Below are 23684 nucleotides of genomic sequence, written 5' to 3'. Positions count from 1 at the left end.
ATGGGAGCTCATCTCCTGGCGTTCATTATCCGCAAGTCTCGCAGCTGCCCATGGGCATTCCACATTTCAGGTAAGCAAAGTTGCTTACCTCCCTCTGTTCTTTGGGCCTCTGAAAGGGACTGTCCACTTAGCTACAGCCTGGCAAGGAAGGGAGTCTCACAACACTCTGGATATTTTAGACTTTTGTTGGCATTCGGGCTGAAACAAAGTATCCCCTCGCCACTTCTCCATCTTCATCCTGCTGCCCTGCAGGTGGCCTGTTCAGGCTGACAGCTTGGAGTGCCTGCAGGCTCCAGTTGGGCTGCAGCCCAGCTTTTCCTCTCACAGCTTAATTCTTATAATGACAATTCTTTCATTTCTACTTAAAAGATACCTCGGAACTTCCCTAAATTAACAATACTCTATTCTAAGCTAAACAATCCTCTATTATCGAAGCTATCTGCAGAATCACAGAATCACAGAATTTATAGATTGGAAGACACCTCTAAGATAATCGAGTCCAACCCCTGTTCTAACACCTCAACTAGATCATGGCACCAAGATCCACATCCAGTCTTTTTTTAAACACATCAAGGGATGGTAACTCTACTACCTCCCTGGGTAGATGATTCCAGTATTTCACCACTTGTTCTGTTAAAAACTTCCTCCTTCATTCTAGCCTGTATCTCCCTTGGCACAACTTGAGACTGTGTCCTCTTGTTCTGCCTGTTGTTGCCCGGAGAAAGAGACCGACCCCCAGCTCACCACAGCCACCCTTGAGGAAGTTGAAGAGAGTGATAAAGTCACCTTTGAGTCTCCTTTTCTCCAGGCTGAACAACCCCAGCTCCCTCAGCCATTCTTCATACGGCTTGTGCTCCAAGCCCCTCACCAGCCTCGTTGCTCTCCTTTGGACACGCTCAAGCAACTCAACGTGCCTCCTAAAGTGAGGGGCCAGAACTGGATGCAATACTCAAGGTGTGGCCTCACCAGTGCCACATACGGGGGAAGAATGACCTCCCTACTCCTACTGGCCAGACTATTCCTGATGCTGGCCAGGATGCCATTGGCCTTCCTGGCCACCTGGGCACACTGCTGGCTCATGTTCAGCCGGCTGTCAACCAGCACCCCCAGGTCCCTTTCCACCTGAGCACTGTCCAGCCACACCATCCCCAGCCTATAACGTTGCAGGGGGTTATTGTGGTCAAAGTGCAGGACTCGGCACTTGGACTTATTGAACTTCATCCCATTAGATTCTGCCCATCCATCCAACCGTTCAAAGTCCCTCTGCAAAGCCCTCTGTCCCTCTAACAGATTGATGCATGCTCCCAGCTTAATGTCATCTGCAAATTTGCTAATGAAAGACTCTAAACCCTCATCCATATCATCAATAAAAATATAAACAGTACTGGCCCCAGCACAGACCCCTGAGGGACACCACTGGTGGCTGGTCGCCAGCTGGATGCAGCACCATTCACCACCACTCTCTGGGCCCAGCCATGCAACCAGTTCCTAACCCAGCAAAGAGTGCTCCTGTTCAAACCACGGGCTGCCAGCTTGTCTAGGAGTATGCTGTGGGAGACAGTGTAAAAGGCCTTGCTGAAATCCAAATAAACAACATCTACAAACTTCCCTGCATCCACTAGGCGGGTTACCTGGTCATAAAAGGTGACCAGGTTGATCTCCATCTACTCTCTGCAAAGGCTCAGATTGGGCAGGGCCCACTCGCTTAGTAGAGCCTTGGGTGTTAACTAACCGGGTGGCTTTTGCCAGATGCTGCTCCCAGTTTTTGAAAGATCCTCCACCTAATGCTTTCAATGTGGTTTTTAACAGTCCATTGTACCTCTCCACTTTGCCTGCCGCTGGTGCATGGTAGGGAATATGGTACACCCACTCAATGCCATGTTCTCTGGCCCAGGTGTTCATAAGGCTGTTCTTGAAATGAGTCCCATTGTATTACTCAGTCCTCTCAGGGGTTCCATGTCTTCACAGGACTTGCTTTTCCAGGCCCAGGATGTTGTTCCGGGCTGTAGCACAAGACACAGGGTAGGTTTCCAACCATCCAGTGGTGGCTTCCACCATGGTCAGCACATAGCGCTTGCCCTGGCGTGTCTGGGGCAGTGTGATGTAGTCAATCTGCCAGGCCTCCCCATACTTATACTTGGACCACCACCCACCATACCACAGGGGCTTCACTCCCTTGGCCTGTTTGATGGCAGCACACTTCTCACAGTCATGGATAACCTGAGAAATACTGTCCATGGTTAAATCCATCCCTCGGTCTCGTGCCCACTTATAGGTGGCATCTCTGCCCTGATGGCCTGAGGCATCATGGGCCCATCAAGCTATGAATAACTCTCCCTTGTGTTCCCAATCTAGGTCTATCTTGGACACCTCTATCTTTGCTGTCTGATCTACCTGCTCATTGTTTTGGTGCTCCTCATTGGCCCTACTCTTGGGGACATGGGCATCTACATGGCAGACCTTCACAGGTAGCCTCCCTACCCTGGTAGCAATGTCTTTCCACTCATCAGCAGTCCAAATTGGTTTTCCTCTATGCTGCCAGTTGGCCTCTTTCCACCTCTCCAGCCATCCCCACAGAGTGTTGGCTACCATCCATGAATCAGTGTAGAGGCAGAGCTTTGGCCACTTCTCTCTTTCAGCAATGTCCAGGGCCAGTTGAACGGCTTTGAGTTCAGCAAGTTGGCTTGATCCACCTTCTCCTTCAGTGGCCTCTGCAACCTGTCATGTGGGGCTCCATACGGCTGCTTTCCAAAATAGCGTAGCACGTTTCCTCTGGGGGCAGTTGGATGTATGTGGTGGGCAGCCAGCGTGTGTGTGGCTGCAGCCGGCACCGGCCAAGCAGTTCATGCTGGCGAGGGTCCCCGGGGCGTTCTCCAGGCCAGCACCCCGCCTCGGCCAGTGCCTAACAGCCAGCTTAGAAGTGGTGTGGACCAGAGGAATCTGACTGTTTGATTAAAACAATGCATCGCGAAGGCCCAAGGCAGGTGTTGACGCGATGTGATTTCTGCCCAGTGCTTTGAATGTCAAAGTGAAGAAACTCAATGAATCGCAGGTAAACAGCGGGAGTAACTCTGACTCTCTTAAGAGAGGGCATAGTTACTAACTGGGCATGGCTGCGCAAGTCACGCCTCCTTGTAGCCCCACCGGATACCCTTGTGGTAACAGAATTGACTTCTGTACCAGTGTGGGAGACAGCAAAAATCTGCCCTCCCTGTTGTTGGACTCACCACCCAATAATAGTTTCACAAACTGCTGAAACAAAAAGTTGGCACAGTCATTTTGCTGCTGCCTAAAGCCTTGTCCGCAGGCTAGTGTTGGACACAGCTGGCAGTCTGGGAGAGGGTCAGCTGCTAACTACTTCTACCCTCACTCTTTTTGTTGTCTCTTTGACATGATGGTGCAATCATTGGCTTTGCGATATGTATTGACTGCCACTCAGACTGACCCACTAGATCTAAGCGTCAAAGATGCCAAGATTCCATCTATATACCCTCTGTGCCCAGGGAAGAGGGATTTAATCTGGTATGTTTGGACTTTGTTAACTCCACAATTACAAGGGGTTGTGGAATACATCTTGGAGTCGCATGGGAGGGCTTGGCAAAATTCCGTGAGCCTTATGAGATCTCCCCATTGGGGTTGGCTCAAGAGGATTCTGAGTGTTCAGATGGAGGCACAGAAGAGCCAAGAACACCTGAGGCTCTTCCCAGGACCAGTGGTGACGAAGCAACGATAAGAACTCCTGTCATGTCCATCCCTGAGAGAAAGCCATCCTGTCCTTGTGCGACCTGGTTGACTAGGATGTTGGGGCTGATTGACAATCTAAAGAGGACCCAGGGGCAAAAGAAGGTCATCTTTAGGTCCTCTAAATGTGGTAAACAAAATTTTAAGTACCACAGTATTGCCTGTCACGCCCCATGTTGTAAAGGGATGCTGTGTGTGGCTCCAACTGGCAACTGGGTCTGTGAGGTATGCCAATGTGGTTTTGCCACCACGATCGGCCTGGGCCAGCACAAGAGGATAATACATCCCCTTGTGAGGAATTTGGAATGGATTGTTGCCTCCCATCCCAAAGAGTCATCAGCCAGAGGGGCCCACAAAAGGGTATGGACTGATGAGGAGGAGGGTCTCCTGGTACAATTGGTAGAGAAGTTTGCCAGTAGTCAGAATATTAACCAACTTATTGCAAGGCATATTCCATCTAAAAGGGCAAAGCAGATCAGTGATAGAAGGCACCTTCTGGGCAGAGATCCTTCCACGAAAGGTCAGGCTGGGCCAGAAGGTGAGATGGTGATTGAACATCGTCCCAAGTCTGCTAAATCACCAAAGGAGGGGCAATTGAAGCTCCAGTACCATTATGCCATCCAAACGGGATTATCAGCTTGCAGATTCACCAGCTATTGGGAAGCCTTCATGAAAATTTTAGGGCAACATCTGCAAGGGGTGGTGAACGATGTTTTCAAAGAGTGTCGTGGTGCCCTGGGTGGGCCTGGCCAGAATATGAAAACAGCCAGGGGCTGGAAAAGGCAGACATCCCGTGGTTGGGGTGCATCCAAAGCAACAATGAACTGGATGCGAAAGAGAGCGATTAAGAGAGGGAAATTTCTTCGATTTCAGATGTTGTACAAGTTGCATAGGGGGCGTCTGGTGCATATTATTCTGGACAGCAAAGAAGCCTTGCAATGCCATCTGGCGTTGTCCATGCACACTTTAAGTTGAGATGGGATACAGCTGTTGAATTTGGTAGCCTGGTGAATTTTTCTCTGCATGCGGAGGCTGATAACACCATATTTGGGGCCCTGATTACTGAAAAAGAGATTGAGAAAAACGTGAGCGAGATATGTAAAACCTCCGCTCCTGGGCCAGATGGGATTACTTTGGGTCATCTTATTAAAAAAAGACCTTAAGTTTTCCCTGTTGACTAAGATATTCAATCTCTGGCTTGTTACTGGTACTATCCCAGATGCGTTGTGGGACTGCCGAACAGTCTTGATACCCAAGTGTTCTGACTTGGATAGACTTGGTGATACCAATAACTGGAGGCCTATCACTATTGGTTCTATGGTGATTAGGCTGTTTTCAAGGATTGCTACGGCGAGGCTGACCAGAGCACGTCCCATTAACCCCTGGCAATGAGGCTTTATTTGCGCATCGGGTTGTGTCGAGAACCCCAAGTTGTTACAACTTGTGGTTAAGAACACAAAGCAGGAGCATTGACATCTGGGGGTGGTGTTCATGGACATCACCAAGGCCTTTGACATTGCTGGTCACCAGCATGTACTTGAGGGTCTGATCCAGAGAAGGGTTGATCCCCATGTGCTTCAGCTGGTTAGGGAAATATATTGAAATATCAAAACGTACAGTTCCATTGAAAAGGAGAGGAGAGATCCCATTTACATTTGCTCTGGTGTCCAACAAGGTGACCCTATATCACCTTTGCTGTTCAATCTGGTGATGGACCCCCTTCTATGCAAGCTTGAAAGTGAGGGTCAGGGGTTCCAACATAAAATAACAGCCATGGTGTTGGCAGATGATTTAGTTCTCCTGAGTGATTCCTGGGATGGCATGTGTTGCAATATCAAAATTTTGGAGACCTTCTGTGAACTTACTGGTCTCCAGACTCAGGGGGAAAAATGTCATCGCTTTTGCATCAAGCCAACAAGGGTCTCATATACTATCAATGACTGTCCCCCATGGAAGATAAATTGTTCCCCCCTTAATATGATTGACCCAGGGAGCTCAGAAAAATGTCTTGGCAGATGTATTGACCCCTGGACTGGCTTTGCAGATTCGGGTTTATCAGAGAAACTTCTGGACTGGCTCCATCATATTGGGAGTTCACCCCTCAAATCTCTTCAGAGGGTCAATATACTCAGGACTTAAACCCTCCAGAGACTGGTATATCTGGCTGACCATACTGAGGTGAATGTGGGCCTTCTCAATTCCCTTGACCTGTTGATTCAAAAGGCAGTCAAGGAATGGCTTCATCTCCCTCCAAGTACATGTGATGCCATCTTGTATTCGAGTTTTAAAGACGGTGATTTAGGCATCATCAAGTTGGCCGTGCTCATTCCAAGTATTCAAGCGTGAAGCCTTCATAGATTGGCACAGTCTTTGGATGAGGCTCTGGGGGGTCTTCTAAGAGGGGAACAGCTGGAATTGTTATTTGAAAAGTTATGGTTGAGAGCAGCTGGAGAAAGAGAGTCCATCTGTGGGTTTTTGGGGTCCAGCTAGCTGCCGGGGCCCCAAAACTTGGTGGGTGCCGGCAGGCCCTCTCCTCAGCGTCTGTAGCAGTGGAAGGATCCAGCCAGGGTCACGCTCCCTCACAGCCCCGGATGTTTCAAGCCGACACAGCCAAACAGAGAGGTCTTGGGAGGCTCTGGTGAAATTCCAACAGGCTTTATTTTTGGGAAGTCTAAGGGTGCCGATGGGGGAGGAAAAAGGGTTGCAGCTCTGATGACGGGTGCCGGAACCGGGGTGCTGAGCCCCAAACCCAGGCAGGACTTAGGTTTAAGAAGTGGAATGAAGTAGGCAGGCTCAGAGGTGCCCCTTGACCACTAGGACGGGGGTACAGGGGTGGTCTTTTGTGGGATGATGTCCTAGGGTGATGTTATGATGCTTGTATCCCCATTCATGTGTTCTGTTTATGTTGGATATTATGTTCTATGCCTTTGGCTGTCTCTGAATGGTGAAAGTTTTGTTTGGGTTTTTCTTATCAGCCTGGTGGAACACAGAGGGCTACTTTTGCTTTTTTGCTTTTGCTTTTCACTTGCTCTTGACCTTGCTTCTGCTTCGCTCTGCTTCTGCTTGCTTTTTGCTTCTGCTCATTAGTTAGTTTAGCTAAACAGTCCAAATTTTTCCTGGACTGTTTCTTCTCTCCTTTTCTCGACCATCTTGAACCTGCTCCAGACTGGGACCTGGAAACATTGAGAGTTTGCACCTTATGGCTTGCAGCAGCTGCCCCAGCACCGGAGGGACTGATAACAGAGCGACCACCCCCAAGAGAGACTTTCTGAATTTGTCATCTTTTTCCAGAGTGGTGTCATCCGGTATTGTTCATTTTGTGTGCTGGGGGTTGCTGTGCCTGTTAAATAAACAGGTTCTTTCCCCTTCTTTCCGAGGAATTCTTCCCAAACAGGTTGGGGGGAGGGGCTGTGTGGGTTTGCTTACTGGAGGGACCCCTTTGGAGATTCTCTCCCAAATTTGCCCGAGACCAGGACAAAATTTGGTGGCCAACATGGGGCTCAAGAGAGAGTGGAAAAAACCCTGTTTTGAGTGCATTTTGGTTGCCATTACTCTGTGTTGGTATAAAGCAGTTAATAGCCATGCTTTCTGAATTTATAATGTCTCTTGTGGTGAAGGCTTGCATGCATTTCTGGTCCCTAAGGATTTTGAGATCTTCATACCTCTATGGTCCCTAGGTTTATTTTCTTATCCAGAAATAGCTTTAGTATTGTCCCTAATACATAGTTTTTACAGCAGAGGAGCAGTGACCAGAATAGCTATCCTGCTGGGCTTGGTGGCAATGATTTGCAAGAAGTTTATAAACATGCTGGGGTCTGCTCCAGGTATGGATGGTTCATGGCTATAGTTATGCACCCAGTTTGTAAGAGGAGGAGCAGGGGATGAGGCTTTTTAGCCTTTGATTCCTTCTTCGCTTATGAATTGTTCGCATCACTACTGAAGAATGTTCAGTTTCCCCTGAATATTAAAGACACCATCTTTCTGGTATTCGATCTGGTAACCTTCCTCTATACAGTCTGCATCTTCTCTAGAATGAGGGCTGAGATTTCTAGACGGGCTGATGAGATCCCTGATCCAGGAATAGACCCAGGTGTGGAAAATCCTGACTGGTGTGGGAAATGGGAGGATATGGGGCAGATCCTGAAGGAATTCTCTGACCCTATAGTCTGGGACTTTCTCCATGAACAAATTCACCAGGTGAGGTGGGGAAATATCTGAAAGAGAAGTACCAGGATGAGCCTAAGGAGAAAAAGATCATTGCAGTGAGCTGGGCCCTGGCGTATGCGTATCACACTCTGTTAGATACCCTAGGGCAGCAGAAAGAGGCAGGGGGGCAGAGAGATAAATCAGCTATACCCATCATTCAGGCAGCAGCTAATACCCCAGGCTCAAAGCCAGCAGCCAGACCAGTGAGGCTAAGCCAGCAGCTGAAACAATGGCTGTTGCTACCAGTATTAGAAGTGGGAAATGCACGGACAAGACTAATCAACCAGGATGATAATGATGATGATACAGGAGAAGGAACCTCAATGCCTCCTGACATAAAATCAGGAGCCACAGCAGCAGGTGCAAGATCAGACGCAAATATTGAGTCCTTTTCCCTGAAGGACCTTTGTAGCTTACGGAAGGATTACACTCGACAACCTGATGAATCCATAATTAGTTGGTTAGTTTGGCTCTGGGATGCTGAAGGTGAGGCTACAATTCTGGGTGGCACTGAAGCGAGGCATTTGGGATCCCTGCCACAGGATCCTGTCATTGACCAAGAAATGATGAGGGGGGCTAACCCACTCAGCCTTCTGAGCATGGGTCTTGGAAAGTGTTGCACAAAGATACCTGTGTGAAGATGATCTCTATATGCAACAAATCCCATGGAAGAACATAGAGCAAGGGATCCAACACCTGAGAGAAATGGCAGTGGCAGAGATTATCTTCTCAGATGACGTGACAGCTAAGAACCCTGACTTAGTTCCATGCACGTCTGTGATATGGCGAAAACTTGTGCGACTTGGGCCACATGAATATGCTTCTGCCTTAGCCATAATGAAGCGGGATGAGAGGGATGAGACTGTGCTTGACATGGCAAGGAATCTCTGAGCATATGCAGATGCTGTACATGGCCCAACACATGCCAGAATTGCAGCAGTAGAAATACGTGTGCAGAAATACGTGAGGACAAGATAGAGGAGAATCATAAGAAGCTCAGAGAGGAGATTAAACAAGACCTTCTCCAAATTTCAGCAGTACAGATCAGAGGTTCTGGTATCCAAGGCAGACATTCCCCAGATGGCGAGAGAAGGTACACCACACGAGCTGAGCTGTGGTTCTACCTGAGTGGTTGTGGGGAGAACATGAGGAGATAGGAGGGAAAACCTACTGCTGTTCTGGCACGACAGGTGCATGAATTGAAGGAAGACAGGGCTCAGAGAGGGAGTTCTACCAGAAGGAAAGCAGCACCAGTTGCCCATAGCCGAACTGCAAGGTATGATGATGATGATGACATGTCCGATCCCCTTGAAGGAAAATCCAAGATATATGCCCAGGGAAAGGATAACCAGGCTCAGAGGGGCCCTGCCTCTAGCCACATAGAGGCTAGGGAAAACCGTGTTTTCTGGACTGTGTGGATTCGTTTGCCTGGCACATCCGAACTACAAGAATACAAAGCTTTGGTTGATACTGGTGCTCAATGTACGTTAATCCCATTGAGATATGTGGGGACAGAATCTGTTTCTATTGCTGGTGTGACGGAGATCCTAACATTTCACTTTGGTGGAAGCTGATGTGAGCCTGACTGGAAATGAGTGGCAGAAGCATCCTATTGTGACTGGCCCAGAGGCCCTGTATATTCTGGGCATAGACTTCCTCTGGAATGGATTTACAAAGACCCAAAGGAACTCAGGTGGGCTTTTGGCATAGCTGCTGTGGAGGCAGAAAACATCAAGCAGTTGAACACTTTGCCTGGACTATCAGAAGGCCCATCTGCAGTAGGGCTTCTGAGGGTGGAAGAGCAACGAGTGCCAATTGCCACCTCAACAGTGCACTGCTGACAGTACCGGACAAATCGAGATGCCATGATCCCCATCCACAAAGTTATCTGAGAGCTGGAGAGCCAAGGGGTCGTCAGCAAGACCCACTCACCCTTCAACAGCCCCACTTGGCCTGTGCACAAGTCTGGCAGAGAATGGAGATTGACTGTGGACTACTGTGCATTGAATGAAGTGACTCCACCACTGAGCGCTGCTGTGCCAGACATATTAGAGCTCCAGTACGAGCTTGAGTCCAAGGCAGCGAAGTGGTATGCCACTATAGACATTGCCAGTGCATTTTTCTCCATTCCTCTGGCAGCAGAATGCAGGCCTCAGTTGGCTTTCGCCTGGAGGGGCATGCAGTACACCTGGAATCGACTGCCCCAGGGGTGGAAGCACAGCCCCACCATCTGCCATGGACTGATCCAGATTGCACTGGAAAAGGGTTGAGGGTCCAGAACATCTGCAATATATTGATGACATCATTATGTGGGGGAACAGAGCTGCAGAAGTGTTTGAGAAAGGAAAGAAAATCATCCAAATCCTCCTGGGAGCTGGTTTCGCCATTAAAAATAGCAAAGTAAAGGGACCAGCTTGTGAGATTCAGTTCCTAGGAGTGAAGTGGCAAGATGGACGGTGTCAGATTCCCACGGAGATCATCAACAACATCACTGCGATGTCTCCATTGACCATCAAGAAGGAAACACAAGCTTTCCTAGGTGCCATAGGTTTTTGGAGGATGCACATTCCCGAGTACAGTCAGATCGTGAGCCCTCTTTACCTGGTCAACTGTAAAAAGAACACTTTCCACTGGGGCCCTGAGCAGCAACAAGCCTTTGTCCAGATCAAGCAGGAGATCACTCATGCAGTAGCCCTTGGCCCAATCAGGACAGGATCAGAGGTGAAGAACGTGCTCTACTCTGCAGCCAGGAACCATGGCATGTCCTGGAGCCTTTGGCAGAAGGTGCTTGGGGAGACTCGGGGCCGACCACTGGGATTTTGAAGTCAAAGCTACAGAGGGTCCAAAGCCAACTACACTCCAACAGAGAAGGAAATCTTGGCTGCCTATGAAGGAGTCCAAGCCGTCTCAGAGGTGTTGGTACAGAAACACAATTCCTCCTGGCACCCCAACTACCGGTGCTGGGGTGGGTGTTCAAAGGCAAAGTTCCTTACATTCACCATGCCAAGAGTGCCACATGGAGCAAGTGGATTGCTCTTATCACTCAGCGTGCCCGTATAGGTAAACTGAATCACAATGGGATTTTGGAGGTAATTACAAATTGGCCTGAAGGTGAGAATTTTGGTGTCACAGATGAAGAACAAGAACCAGTGTCACATGCTGAAGAGGCCCCTCCCTATAACCAACTGCCCCCAGAGCAAACACGCTATGCTCTTTTCACTGATGGTTCCTGTGACATCGTAGGGATGAACCGGAAGTGGAAAGCAGCCATATGGAGCCCCACATGACAGGTTGCAGAGGCCACTGAAGGAGAAGGTGGATCAAGCCAACTTGCTGAACTCAAAGCCATTCAACTGGCCCTGGACATTGCTGAAAGAGAGAAGTGGCCAAAGCTCTGCCTCTACACTGATTCATGGATGGTAGCCAACACTCTGTGGGGATGGCTGGAGAGGTGGAAAGAGGCCAACTGGCAGCATAGAGGAAAACCAATTTGGACTGCTGATGAGTGGAAAGACATTGCTACCAGGGTAGGGAGGCTACCTGTGAAGGTCTGCCATGTAGATGCCCATGTCCCCAAGAGTAGAGCTAATGAGGAGCACCAAAACAATGAGCAGGTAGATCAGACAGCAAAGATAGAGGTGTCCAAGATAGACCTAGATTGGGAACACAAGGGAGAGTTATTCATAGCTTGATGGGCCCATGATGCCTCAGGCCATCAGGGCAGAGATGCCACCTATAAGTGGCCACAAGACTGAGGGGTGGATTTAACCATGGACAGTATTTCTCAGGTTATCCATGACTGTGAGAAGTGTGCTGCCATCAAACAGGCCAAGGGAGTGAAGCCCCTGTGGTATGGTGGGTGGTGGTCCAAGTACAAGTACGGGGAGGCCTGGCAGACTGACTCCATCACGCTGCCCCAGACACACCAGGGCAAGCGCTACGTGCTGACCATGGTGTAAGCTACCACTGGATGGTTGGAGACCTACCCTACAGCCCGGAACAACATCCTGGGCCTGGAAAAGCAAGTCCTGTGAAGACATGGAACCCCTGAGAGAATTGAGTTGGACAAGGGGACCCATTTCAAGAACAGCCTTATCAACACCTGGGCCAGAGAACATGGTATTGAATGGATATGAAGCCCCAAAACAGATAGCCTTCAAGAAATAATGGGTTAAAACATAGAATGTGAGGCATTTGAAGAAAGCATAGCATTTAGGAAACACATAGAGCAATTAATCAGTTAAAGCATGGAACACAATGGCAGGAAAGAGATAGGGATAGGGGAATTGATGGGCTAAGCATGTTCAGAGCCAACAATGTCAAACTGACCCTAAGAACTTTGCCAAGCCATAGAAACCAAGCCAAGTACACCGGGAATTGGCCAAATTAGGAAAGAAGTTCAAAAGTTTAAGGAGGAAGACTCATCACGAGACCCTAGCCCATGATGAAGGCAACCGGAACGACCACCAAGATGATCCTCAAAAGAGGTGTCCCCGCCCATGCTCCGCCTACACCACGCCCCATATGAATATTCATGCAAAGATATGATTATGTATATGATCTCATGTAATCCTATATTCAAAACTGTATAAAAGGCTTGCTTTTGTTACGGGAAACTTAGAAATCCATTTTGTGATTTCTCCGACGCGTCGCAATAAAATACCTCCTGCTTATTTGACTTAAGCTGAGTCTCTTAAGCAGTTATTCTCACCTTTTGGGGCAAAATTCAGCATCAGATATATCATACCCCTTATCATGCACCTGCTGCCGGGAAAGTTGAACAGTGCAATGGACTACTTAAGATTACCATGAAGGCGCTGGGCCGGGGAATCTTCAGAAATTGGGAAATGAACTTAGCAAAAGCCACCTGGATGTTCAACACCAGAGGGTCCATCAATCGAGCTGGTCCTGCCCAGTCCTGCCCAGTCTGAGCCTTTGCACACAGTGGATGGAGACAAAGTCCCTGTTGTACACATGAAAGGTATTTTAGGAAAGACTGTTTCGATTAATCCTGCCTCAGGCAAAGACAAACCCATACATGGAATTGTTTTTGCTCAAGGACCTGGTTACACTTGGTGGGTAATGCAGAAAGATGGAAAAAGCCATTGTGTACCACAAGGAAACCTAGTCTTAAGTGAGAACAATATGTAAGGTTTCATTGTGATGCAGATGGAAATAGAATAAGGCATGGATAATGTCCTAGACTGCAAGGTAATATGTGTGTTCTATTCCCATCTATTAGAGGTGGGCCAGTTATTAATTGGGCAGTTTTTCTTTGTCTCTTCCACAACCAATCCTCCTTCTGGGAAGACATCTGCTGTTAATGGGCCATTGAGTGTCACTGTGTGACTGATCAAAATTACATCATCCCATTGTGAGATGCTCCACCCAGAGGGAGGAGCCAAATATTCCTTCCTGGCTATAATCTGAGATTTTGGGACACCAGAGACAGCCTTTTCCACTGGATTCCCAGAGGAGCAGCCCTTTCCCACTGGATTTCCAGAGGAAGACCAGCCCACCTACACCACCATAGGATCTTCAGAGGAAGACTACAGCCTTTTACAGGATCACTGCCTCAATAGAACCACACCTGCCACTCCAGGAGGACTGCAGCCACCATTTAATAGGACTACTACCACCACCCTGACCCACAGGGTTTCAGGTCGTATTCTGACTCTTGTCAGTCTTTTGTATTACTGCATTGTTTTGTTTTGTTTTGATTTGCTTTTTTCTGGTAAAGAACTGTTACTCCTTCTCCCTTATCTGTGCCGGAAAGCCCCCTTAATTTCAAAATGATAACAATTCAGAAGGAATTGTTATCATTTTGAAATTAAGCCCTCTCAGAAGGAGGGGGGTTTACATTTTCCATTTTGGGGCAGCTCCTGTCTTCCTTAGCAGACACCCGTCTTTTCAATCCTTGACAAGGGGAAGGATTCAAAGTCTCAGTTATAATGCAAATAAAGTTTGAAGGAACAAAAAAAGAATAGAAATTGGGGATGTTCTGTTAGTTTCAGAAGCAGGGTGAAATTTATTCTGACAGGATTTATGGGTGCAGTTTGACATTGAAGTGCTCCCAAAGAAGGGGAAAATGGTAATTAAGCTTCTCCAATTAAGGGAATAAAATAAGGGGAAAATTCATGAGATGGTGTGGGCAAAATGGAAGAAGTGAGGTAACTTAAACATCAAACCTATAGTAATAAAAATAGTTAATGAGAACCATCCAGTTCGAGCACGACAATACTTGCTCTCCCTGGAAGGGAGACGAGGACTATAGCTGGTGATCCAGGACCTGCTTGAGGACAGGACCTTAGAACCATGTATATCCCTCCATAATACACCCATATTACCAGTAAAGTCAGATGGGACTTACAGGCTTGTCCAAGATTTGAGAGAAGTGAACAAAAGAGCGGTGAATAAGTACCCAGTAGTGCCTAATCCCTCCACACTACTAAGTAACATTCCCCCCACCAGTGGTTTAGTGTGATAGACCTAAAAGATGCTTTTTTTTCCACTGGTAGGGGAAAGTGGGATATATTTACCTTTGAACGCGATGTCCCCAGTTCTGGGAGGAAGCAACAGCTTTGGTAGACTAGGTTACCCCAAGGGTTTTCCAACTCCCCAAATCTCTTTGGTCAAGCCCTAGGAGAAGTACTACAACTCTTTTCCATTAAACCTGAGATAAAGCTCATCAAATATGTAAATTATTTGCTTCTCCCAGGACAGGAAGAAAAAGAAGTTTGGGAATCCACCATAGTGTTGTAAATTTTCTGGGGAACCAAGGACTTTGGGTATCAAAAGGTAAATTCCAATTTGTAGAGTGGGAAGTAAAATTCCTAGGACATATGATTTGTCAAGGGAGCTGGTGGCTGAACCCTGAGAGAATTACAAGGATAGTGTCACACCCATGGCCAAAAACTAAGAGAGAAATCAGAAAGTTTTTAGGCCTGTTGGGATATTGTAGGCTATGGATTGAAGGATACAGGCCATCCAGTTCTTGTAAGAAAAGTTAGTTGAAGAAGAGATTAGATGGGAAAATCAAAAAAAGTTTGAAGCTTTAAAGCAAAAAATTAGTCAGTGCATCAGCACTGAGTCTTCCTGCCTTAGACAAACCCTTCTATTGTTTGTTGATATAGAAAAATGGGTAGCACATGGAGTGTTAGCCCAGGACTGGAGAGGATCCAGGAAACCAGTGGCCAATTTATCAAAATTACTAGACCTTGTCAACTGCGGGTGGCCAACCTGCATTCAGGCTGTGGCAGTGACTGCCCTACTCATATCAGAAAGCAAAAAAATACCTTCTGCGGAAAATTGAAGATATATATCCCAAACTCAGTGAGGAGTATCCTAAATCAAAAGGCTGAGAAATGGCTCACTGATTCCTGAGTGCTAAATTATGAAGCCATCTTAATACAAAATGGTTTAGAGCTAATATTGAGTAACCAACTCAACCCTTCCCAGTTTTTGTATGGAGAACCAGATGAGGAACTAATACATAATTGCCTAGAGGTTATAAACTATCAAACTAAAATGAGACAGGACCTAACAGATCAACAACTCCAAGGTGGAAAACGATTGTACATCAATGGATCTTCACAGGTAATAAAGGGGCACAGGGTATCAGGGTGTGCTATAGGCCATGAAGGGTTGATGGCCATAGAGAAGAAAAAGTTACCTTCCAACTGATCAGCCCAAGCATGGGAGTTATATGCCCTAAAGTGAGCTCTGGAAATGGAGAACAATATATACAGACTCAAAATACACTTTTGGCATAGTGCATACCTTTGGAAAAATTTGGGAAGAGAGGGGGCTATTCAATTCAAAGGGAAAGGGACTGTTTCACAAAAAATTTCTTTTAGAAGAGTTAGAAACCTTACAATTACCAGAGGAAGTAATGGTGGTTTATGTTAAAGGACATCAAAAAGGGGAGCAAGGGAACAATTTAGTCAATTTAGAAGCTAAAAATGCAACTGAATCAGAGACAGAAAAACTAATTATAATACTAACACCCCTGAGAAAAATACAAAAAGTCCTGATGTTCAGTGGGACATAAAAGGAAGAACTCCTCAAAATGGGAGCCAAGAAAGATAACAAAGGGAAGTGGAGATTAGCAGATGGGAGGCCAATGTTGAATAAACCCTCTGCAAAGAAAATGCTAGAAGGCATACATGGAACAACGCATTGGGGTACACAAGTGCTAAGTGATCAATTTCTAAGGGATTGGGGATGCAAAGGAATTTTCAGAATAGCTAAGCAAGTAAGTGAATGGTATGTGATATGTCAAAAAGTAAATAACAAAATTATGAGGAAAACCCCCAGGACGAGGCGAGAACTAGCCTTACATCCCTTCCAAAACATCCAAGTAGACTTTACTGAGCTTCCCCATGTACAACAGTGGAAGTTTTTGCCAGTGATAGTAGAACAGATGGCTCGTTGGGTAGAGGTGATACCCACTGTGAAAGCCATTGCCAATGTTGTGAGTAAAACACTTCTAGAATCAATCAGTCCCTGATATAGAATGGCAAACAGGATTGATTCAGACCAGGGAAACTCATTTCACATTGATGATATTGCAGAAAGTTGTTCAGGCCCTGGGAGTAAAATGGGAATTACACACTCCATGGCATCCACAGAGTTCCAGTCAGGTTGACAGAATGAATGAAACTCTTAAAAGAGCTCTAGTTAAGCTAATGACTGAAATCCAAATGTCATTAATCAAATGTCTCCCTTTGGCTTTATTAAGAATTAGAACCCAACCTCCGTCAGATCTGGGGGTGTCACCCTATGAAATAATGTTTGGGTTACCTTTCCTGACCTCACCCCAGAAAGTTGCCATCTATGAGGAAGGAGAGGCCAATGCCAAGAAATATGTTATGTCCATAGCACAAACCTTAGAAGGGCTAAGACATAAAGGGACAATTCCTCAAACTACCAATCTGGATTTCAGAATCCATAATATAAATCCTAGGGATTTGGTGATGATTAAGTCATGGAGAGATCAGCCTCTAACTCCTCAGTGGGAAGGTCCTTTCAGGTACTGCTCACCTGAATGGGCCATGTGAACTACAGAGCAGGGATGGACTCATGGCAACAGAGTCAAAGGCACAGAGGAAGAACCCACAGAGTGGACTGTAACATCCAGGCCAGGTGAAACAAGATTGACTCTCAAGCAGAGACTGAAAGACAACCAGTAAAACACCAAGACGCCCAAAAAGTAGAGTCAAACTTCCACTCACAAGCTCGAGAACTGTCTTTTTGTTTTCATGGGTGACAATTACCAGCATCTGTTGAGGAGAAGTAAACAAGGGACTGTAAAAGGTAATGGGACAGCTTCTTCAAGAAAATAAGACAAAGGAAGGAGAGCAAGACCGAGTTGGCCCCTTTGTTTGCTACCAAGAAGGCTCCATAGACCTGCTGTGAGTAGCAAACCCGTAGGCATGATAAGGTAGGGACATAAGGCCATTCCAGACCTCTATCATTCCTCAGTTGTCTTTTAATTCAACAGGGACTGGAGGGCAGGAACAAGTTGGCTTCTGTACTCACCCCTAAGATACACCAACTATGGGTAGCAGCCACATAGGCACGGTAGATGGCAGCCAAAGCCATACTGGACATCTGGGATGCCCTTTTGTCCATTCCAAATAAGTGTGTCTGAGGAAAACCTGAGGTTTTTTTCTCCTGCTCCCACTGTCCTTGCCCACATCAACAGATGCTGGTATGACTCATTCAAGAGAGAGAGAAAATTTTTTACTTAATTGTTCAAGCAAAATGACTGAGAGAAAAAGAAAAGGAGTGTTATAAATGAGTAATTCTATGGTTGACTCCTACAATTACCAGGTGAATATTAAATATATGTTAAGAGAAGTTTTGTAGATGTATAGTTATCCTTCCCCTTGCATTGTTATCACAGGATGGCCTCAGTAGTCAGGGCATTTGGGAGAGTTGGCTTGTTACTATGGCAGCACCTGACCTCCAGTCAAGGTGTAAGACAGTGATCTCCACCACTGGACAGTGAAGAAGGAGTGGATTGACAAGACTTTGGGAGGGGCTAGAGGTATAAAAGACAGAGCATCCATTTTGTAGATGAGCATATGGTGACTGAATTCTTTGGTCCCAGCACTGTATTCTTTTCTTTATTCAGTCTTTGGTTATATTTTAACAGATATGAAAATCAAGCTTCTTCTGTTGTATTTTGATAAGGTCTTAGTAAATCATTTATATTTTTGAAAGTGAAAATTGTTTCTCACACAGGGTTGGGGAATGAGGGGCAAGGTTGTCCACATTGGGTCAGCTCCAAGGTACAACTTTTCTGACCTGGCCAGACCTCCTTAGGAGAGACCCTGGATCAATATAAATCACCGAATGTTGCAATCAGCTCTTGTATAATAAGAACAGCAATAAAAGACACTCTTTAAGATAGGAATACATATTTCTTAGAAGCTGTTTCAAATATTTCTCCACAACTGTAAAAGGAAATCCACCTAATGAATTGCTCCAGAGCCGAGAGAAATCAAGGCAGAGCCATGGTTTGTCAGGTATTGCTTGATGCTAGTGAGCCCTGTGGTGCATTTGGAGATGAGCCCTGGAAACTCAGAGCCTTAGATTGCACAAACCTTTCCAGGAGTCAAAGTCAGAGAAAAAACTCAAAGTGTTTCAAACCATGAATGGGTCCCACTGAGGTCCATCCCAAACACAGGCTCTTCATGGACTCTTTGGAGGAGAGAATTGGAGGCCAGAATTGGAAAAAACACTTCTCAGATATTCAGAGTGGAAAGGAACATCCAAAGTACCTCAAAAACCTTGAGTATCTCAAAGCATTAATGAGCCCCACTGAGTGTATGTACGAAGCTCTCAAGGGACTCATTAAAGCAGATAATTGGGGCCATGATTACACAAACCTCTCACAGAGTCTGTATCAAAAGGGCAACACCAAGTACCTTAAAATAACTAAAGTACCCTGAAGCATTAATGAGCTCCACTGAGTGTTGTTACTGACAAAGCCTCTCCAGGGACTGATTACAGCAGAGAATTGGAGGACAAGATTGAACAGACCTCTCAGAGACTCCAAGGCAAAAGCCAAACCCAAAGTCCTTTGAAAAACCTGCAGTCCCTGCAGGGAGCATTAAGGAGCCCTGAGGGCCATTTCTGAGCAAGGCTCCCCAGGGACTCCTTCCAGCAGATCCTTGAGGCCACTGGGATGTGGGCTAGGGGGGGATGCTGAGGGCAGGACAAGGGGCTGACAGTGCCCAGCCTGGCTGGGGCTGTGCCAGGACGCCCCAGGGCCTCAGGACAAGGTGTCTCCTCCCAGCCCTTGGTGGCACAGACCCTGTTGCTGTGCCCCAGGGCACCAAGACTTGGCTTCTCTTTGTCCCCAGCTGCCATCAGTGCCTCCAGTTCTCTGCTCTGCCTGGGGCCTGGGGACACTTTCTCAGTCGTGTCCCTCAGTGGGACCCATTAAAAGTCCAAGAGACTTTGGAGTTGGATTCTGACTGGAAGTTCTGGAGAGGTTTCTTTAGCTCCCTCTCAGGGACTGATGTTCAGGGCCTGAGCACAAAGCCCCAGAGGCTCATTAATGTCCTTGTGCTGTGTCTGTGCTGCTGAGCTGGGCTGGGCTCCTGGCACAGAGGCAGCTCCTGGTAACCAAGAAGAGCTTCAAAAGCACATTTCTCTGGATGAGCAGCTCTTCTGCCAGCCCAGCAGGGCTGAGGCACTGCCTGCAGCCAGCCCAAGCACAGCAGAGAGGCACAGAGAGCTTCAATCAGTCAGGGCTGGGAAGGGGCTGAGAAGTGCCTGGGGCACAATCAATGCCAGCCCTTGGCACAGGAACCTCTGGCTGCAGGACAATGCAGCTGCAGCTCCTGGAGACATCTCCTAAAGATGGAACATCCCACTGCCTACAGACCCTGTGAGTACATTCTCTGATTGTCGCTTGGGCAGATCAGCCAGGGGTGCCCAGGGCTGTCCTGCAGAGCAGGGTCCTGCAGCCCAGGGTGCTGTGCTGGGGCAGGAACTCTGCTGCCTGCCAGGGACAGCTCTCAGCCAGCCCTGGCAGCTGCTCCCAGCACTGGGGGACAAGATCTGGATGGGAGGAGACAGCTGGTAAGGCTCGGAAGTGTTCCTTTTGTGTGGGGAGGATGCTGCATTGTTCAGGACTGCTTCCGGCGTGCCATTTACCTGCAGAACATTTCCAAGTAGATTATGCAGGGGGAACAGTGAGGCAGGGGATGCATAAAAGGGAAAATCCTGGTTTTTTTAATCTCCTGTTCTGGTTTGCCTGGATGTGAAATTGCACATAGATATTCCTCTCTCAGTTCAGGCAATAAAAAATAAAACAGGATTTCCCTTATATCTGAATTAATTGGGCAGTTATTGAGATCAGCACAGGGCCTCTTAGAAGCAGGATCAGTGTTGCTTTTCCAGCCTCTTCAGGGTTGCTCTGACATTGTGATCAGAGCCTGCAGAGCCAGAGCTGCCCCTGGCCAGTGTCTTAGCTGGGAGGGGTCTGTAGGGCAGAGCTGAGCCCCAGGGCTGGGCTGGGCTCTGGCAGCACTGGCAGGGCTCAGCTCTGGGCACAGGGAAGCAGCTGCTGGCAGGGACAGCTCCAGGCAGCAGAGCCCTGGGCAGGCAGTGGGGGGAAAGTGCCCCCAGGCTGTTCTGGGATATTTAAAATTCTCTCCAAATCCAACTATTCCATGATTACTTTTTTTACAGATCCCCATGCCAAGACAGCACAAATGTCCAACAGCAGCTCCATCAGCTACTTCCTCCTGCTGGCATTGGCAGACACGCGGCAGCTGCAGCTCCTGCACTTCTGCCTCTTGCTGGGCATCTCCCTGGCTGCCATCCTGGGCAACGGCCTCATCATCAGCGCCGTCGCCTGCGGCCACCACCTGCACACGCCCATGTTCTTCTTCCTGCTCAACCTGGCCCTCACTGACCTGGGGACCATCTGCACCACTGTCCCCAAAGCCATGCACAATTCCCTCTGGGACACCAGCAACATCTCCTACACAGGATGTGCGGTCCAGCTATTTTTTTTTGTCTTTTTCATTGCAGCAGAGCTTTCCCTGCTAACCATCATGTGCTACGACCGTTACGTGTCCATCTGCAAAGCCCTACACTACGGGACTCTCCTGGGCAGCAGAGCTTGTGCCCACATGGCAGCAGCTGCCTGGGCCAGTGCCTTTCTCTATGCTCTCATGCATACAGCCAATACATTTTCCCTGCCCCTGTGCCATGGCAATGCCCTGGGCCAGTTCTTCTGTGAAATCCCACAGATCCTCAAGCTCTCCTGCTCCAAATCCCACCTCAGAGAACTGGGACTCATTGCTATAAGTTCCTGTTTGGTATTTGGTTGTTTTATGTTCATTGTTTTCTCCTATGTGCAGATTTTCAGGGCCGTGCTCAGGATTCCTTCAGAGCAGGGACGGCACAAAGCCTTTTCCACCTGCCTCCCTCACCTGGCTGTGGTCTCTCTGTTCCTCAGCACTGCTGTGTTTGCTCACCTGAAGCCCCCCTCCATGTCCTCCCCATCCCTGGATCTGGCCCTGTCAGTTCTGTACTCGGTGGTGCCTCCAGCCCTGAACCCCCTCATCTACAGCCTGAGGAACCAGGAGCTCAAGGCTGCAGTGAGGAGACTGATGGCTGGATGGTTTCAGAAACATTAAACTGCTGGCCAATTTCGGCAAATCACCTATAATAAAATCATCTTTGATACTTCTTATTGGCTTCAGTGTGGAAGTTTGTTTTGTTTGCTTTAGTTTTTTTATATTATCCACAAAGATGTCATTCTTTCTGCCATTTCCCATTTTGTTTCTCTCCACCTTGATTTGTGGCCACAGACTGTGTCAATGAGGGCTGCACTCTTGATGGCTTTAAATGAACTAAAGGACCTCCCAGCCGAGTTTTCTGCAGAGATGCCCTTTTGTTGCCTTCTCTGGAGCTGCAGCAGCAATGTCTGTGTGCAGAGCTGGGGGCGGATCAGTGCTGGCACAGCAGCTGTGCCCAGCAGCAGCAGCACTTGTTGTTGCCGGTGCTGCTGCTGTGGCCCTGCCCCGCTGCCCTGGTGGCCCTGGTGTTGCTGTAGGGCCTGAGTGCTCTCGGGGCCGGGCACAGCCCTGGGGGTGGCAGTGCCAGGGCTGCAGCAGGGACAGGCCATGGGCTCTGCTGGGGCAGTGCTGACGCCTCAGGCCAGGCCCTGGGGGCTCCAGGCTCCTTGCCCAGGCTCTCTCAAGAACACACCCAGGCCAATGCCCAGCACAGAAAACCCCCGTGAGCAGCCCCAGGCTGGCCGTGGGCAGGCTGGGGGCAAACAGCATGGCTGGTGCGCTGCAAGGGCCCTGGGGCAGACGGGAAGGAGCAGCAGAGCAGGGGCTGATCCATCCCCAGTGAGCTGGACAGCCCAGGGCAGCATCCCAGAGCGTCCTCATGGAGCTGCCAATAACATCCCCCCTCTGCAGCCCTGGCCTCTCCCCCAGCTCACACAGGTGCCCCATCCTTGCAGGCACAGACACGGCAGCACTGGTCAGCAGCCCCTGTTTGCATTGCACACAGCAGGGGGAGCACCCCCATGCTGTTGGTGTGGGGACATGAACCTGAGGGAGCACAAATGCCATCAGCCCCTGGGGCCTGCAAGGGCTGGTGGACACCAGGGAAACCACTCAGCTTTGTCCTGGCCTCTGCAGTCAGCCAGAAAGTTTGTTCTCATCAGCTGGGAGTTTCCTGTCCCACTGCGGACGCTCTTGCTCAGAGCCAGGGCTGCCTGTCAGCCACCCTGAAACTGCCCTGAGCATTTCCTCTGCTTCACCTTTGCTTTTTTTACTCTTCCCTGGTAGTAATTTCTTCCTTTTGCCCACCCCTGTTCCTGCCCTGGAAAAGGGCAAATAGCCCATCCCTGTTTGCCCTTTCCTCTCCTCTCCCCAGCCTTGTTGCCCTTTTCTGGGAAACACTCCAGCCCCTCCATGTCCTTCCTAAATTGGGGGACCCAGAACTGGACACAGCACTCGAAATGCTGCCCAACCAGTGCTGAGCACAGGGGAAGAATCCCTGCCCTTCTCCGTCTGGCCATACCATTCTTGATCCATAGGAGTGCCAGGGGTTGGATAAAAGAAATGGTTGAGAGGGGGTGGGAATAAAGTGCAATTGATTGTCAGCCATGAGGGGTCCTGATATTTGTATATATTCAGACTGCATTAGAAGGTGCTGGGGGTCAATATCAACTGGGGATTGTAGATATCAAACTATAAAAATGAAAAGAAAAGAGCACAAAAAGTTCTCTCTGCGTTTTTTTTTTATGATAGCAGATTGAATTTTGTTGTTTGCTCAAGTATCCCATCATAAAAATACCCAAACAATATTAAAAGTAGCAGCAATTTTAAATGAATAGTTAAAATAAAAAAACTATAAATTGCATACAATATAATTCGAATTAAATAAGGGATAATTTGGTTCCAATAATAGCGCATAAGCAAAAGATAACCACGGGGTACGGAGGGCAGGGTTCCGGGACCCTTGGAACCTCACGTACGAGCTTGCCAAGTGAAAATCACCCCTTATATGCCATGTGTCAATACCATCTCCTCCCATTTTCGGTTCGTCATATCTCTATCTTAGCTTTCATTACCACCTTTACCACACATGCGCCACCACTCGGTTTGGTGGTCACACAAGTCTTTGGGGGTCGTCACTGATTGAGACAGAGTAAAGATCTATTTTGAATTAGGTGAAGTGTCTAAGAGAAG

At 48.0% G+C, this 23684-nt stretch overlaps 1 protein-coding gene across 1 annotated transcript; it reads left to right on the top strand.

Annotated features, from left to right (window-relative positions):
- Window positions 1-23062, top strand: LOC134413695 (olfactory receptor 14J1-like). Its single transcript, XM_063147738.1, has 3 exons — window positions 1-70; window positions 21058-21521; window positions 23030-23062. Exons 1-3 carry the CDS (start codon window positions 1-3, stop codon window positions 23060-23062), a joined length of 567 nt encoding a protein of 188 aa, XP_063003808.1.
- The last annotated feature ends 622 nt before the right edge of the window (window positions 23063-23684 follow it).

Source organism: Melospiza melodia, unplaced genomic scaffold, assembly GCF_035770615.1.
Source record: "Melospiza melodia melodia isolate bMelMel2 unplaced genomic scaffold, bMelMel2.pri scaffold_48, whole genome shotgun sequence".
Taxonomy (NCBI): Eukaryota; Metazoa; Chordata; class Aves; order Passeriformes; family Passerellidae; genus Melospiza; species Melospiza melodia.
Note: the sequence above shows the minus strand (reverse complement) of the source record. Positions and strands in the feature narration are given on the sequence as shown.

Bases quoted from the DNA above. Each gene is read 5' to 3' on its own strand.
- LOC134413695 (XM_063147738.1), top strand. From the start codon at position 1: ATGGGAGCTCATCTCCTGGCGTTCATTATCCGCAAGTCTCGCAGCTGC. The intron at 71-21,057 runs GTAAGCAAAGTT...CCATCTGCAAAG, and splicing joins ATGGGCATTCCACATTTCAG to CCCTACACTACGGGACTCTC. The intron at 21,522-23,029 runs GCCCTGAACCCC...CTTGATCCATAG, and splicing joins TGTACTCGGTGGTGCCTCCA to GAGTGCCAGGGGTTGGATAA.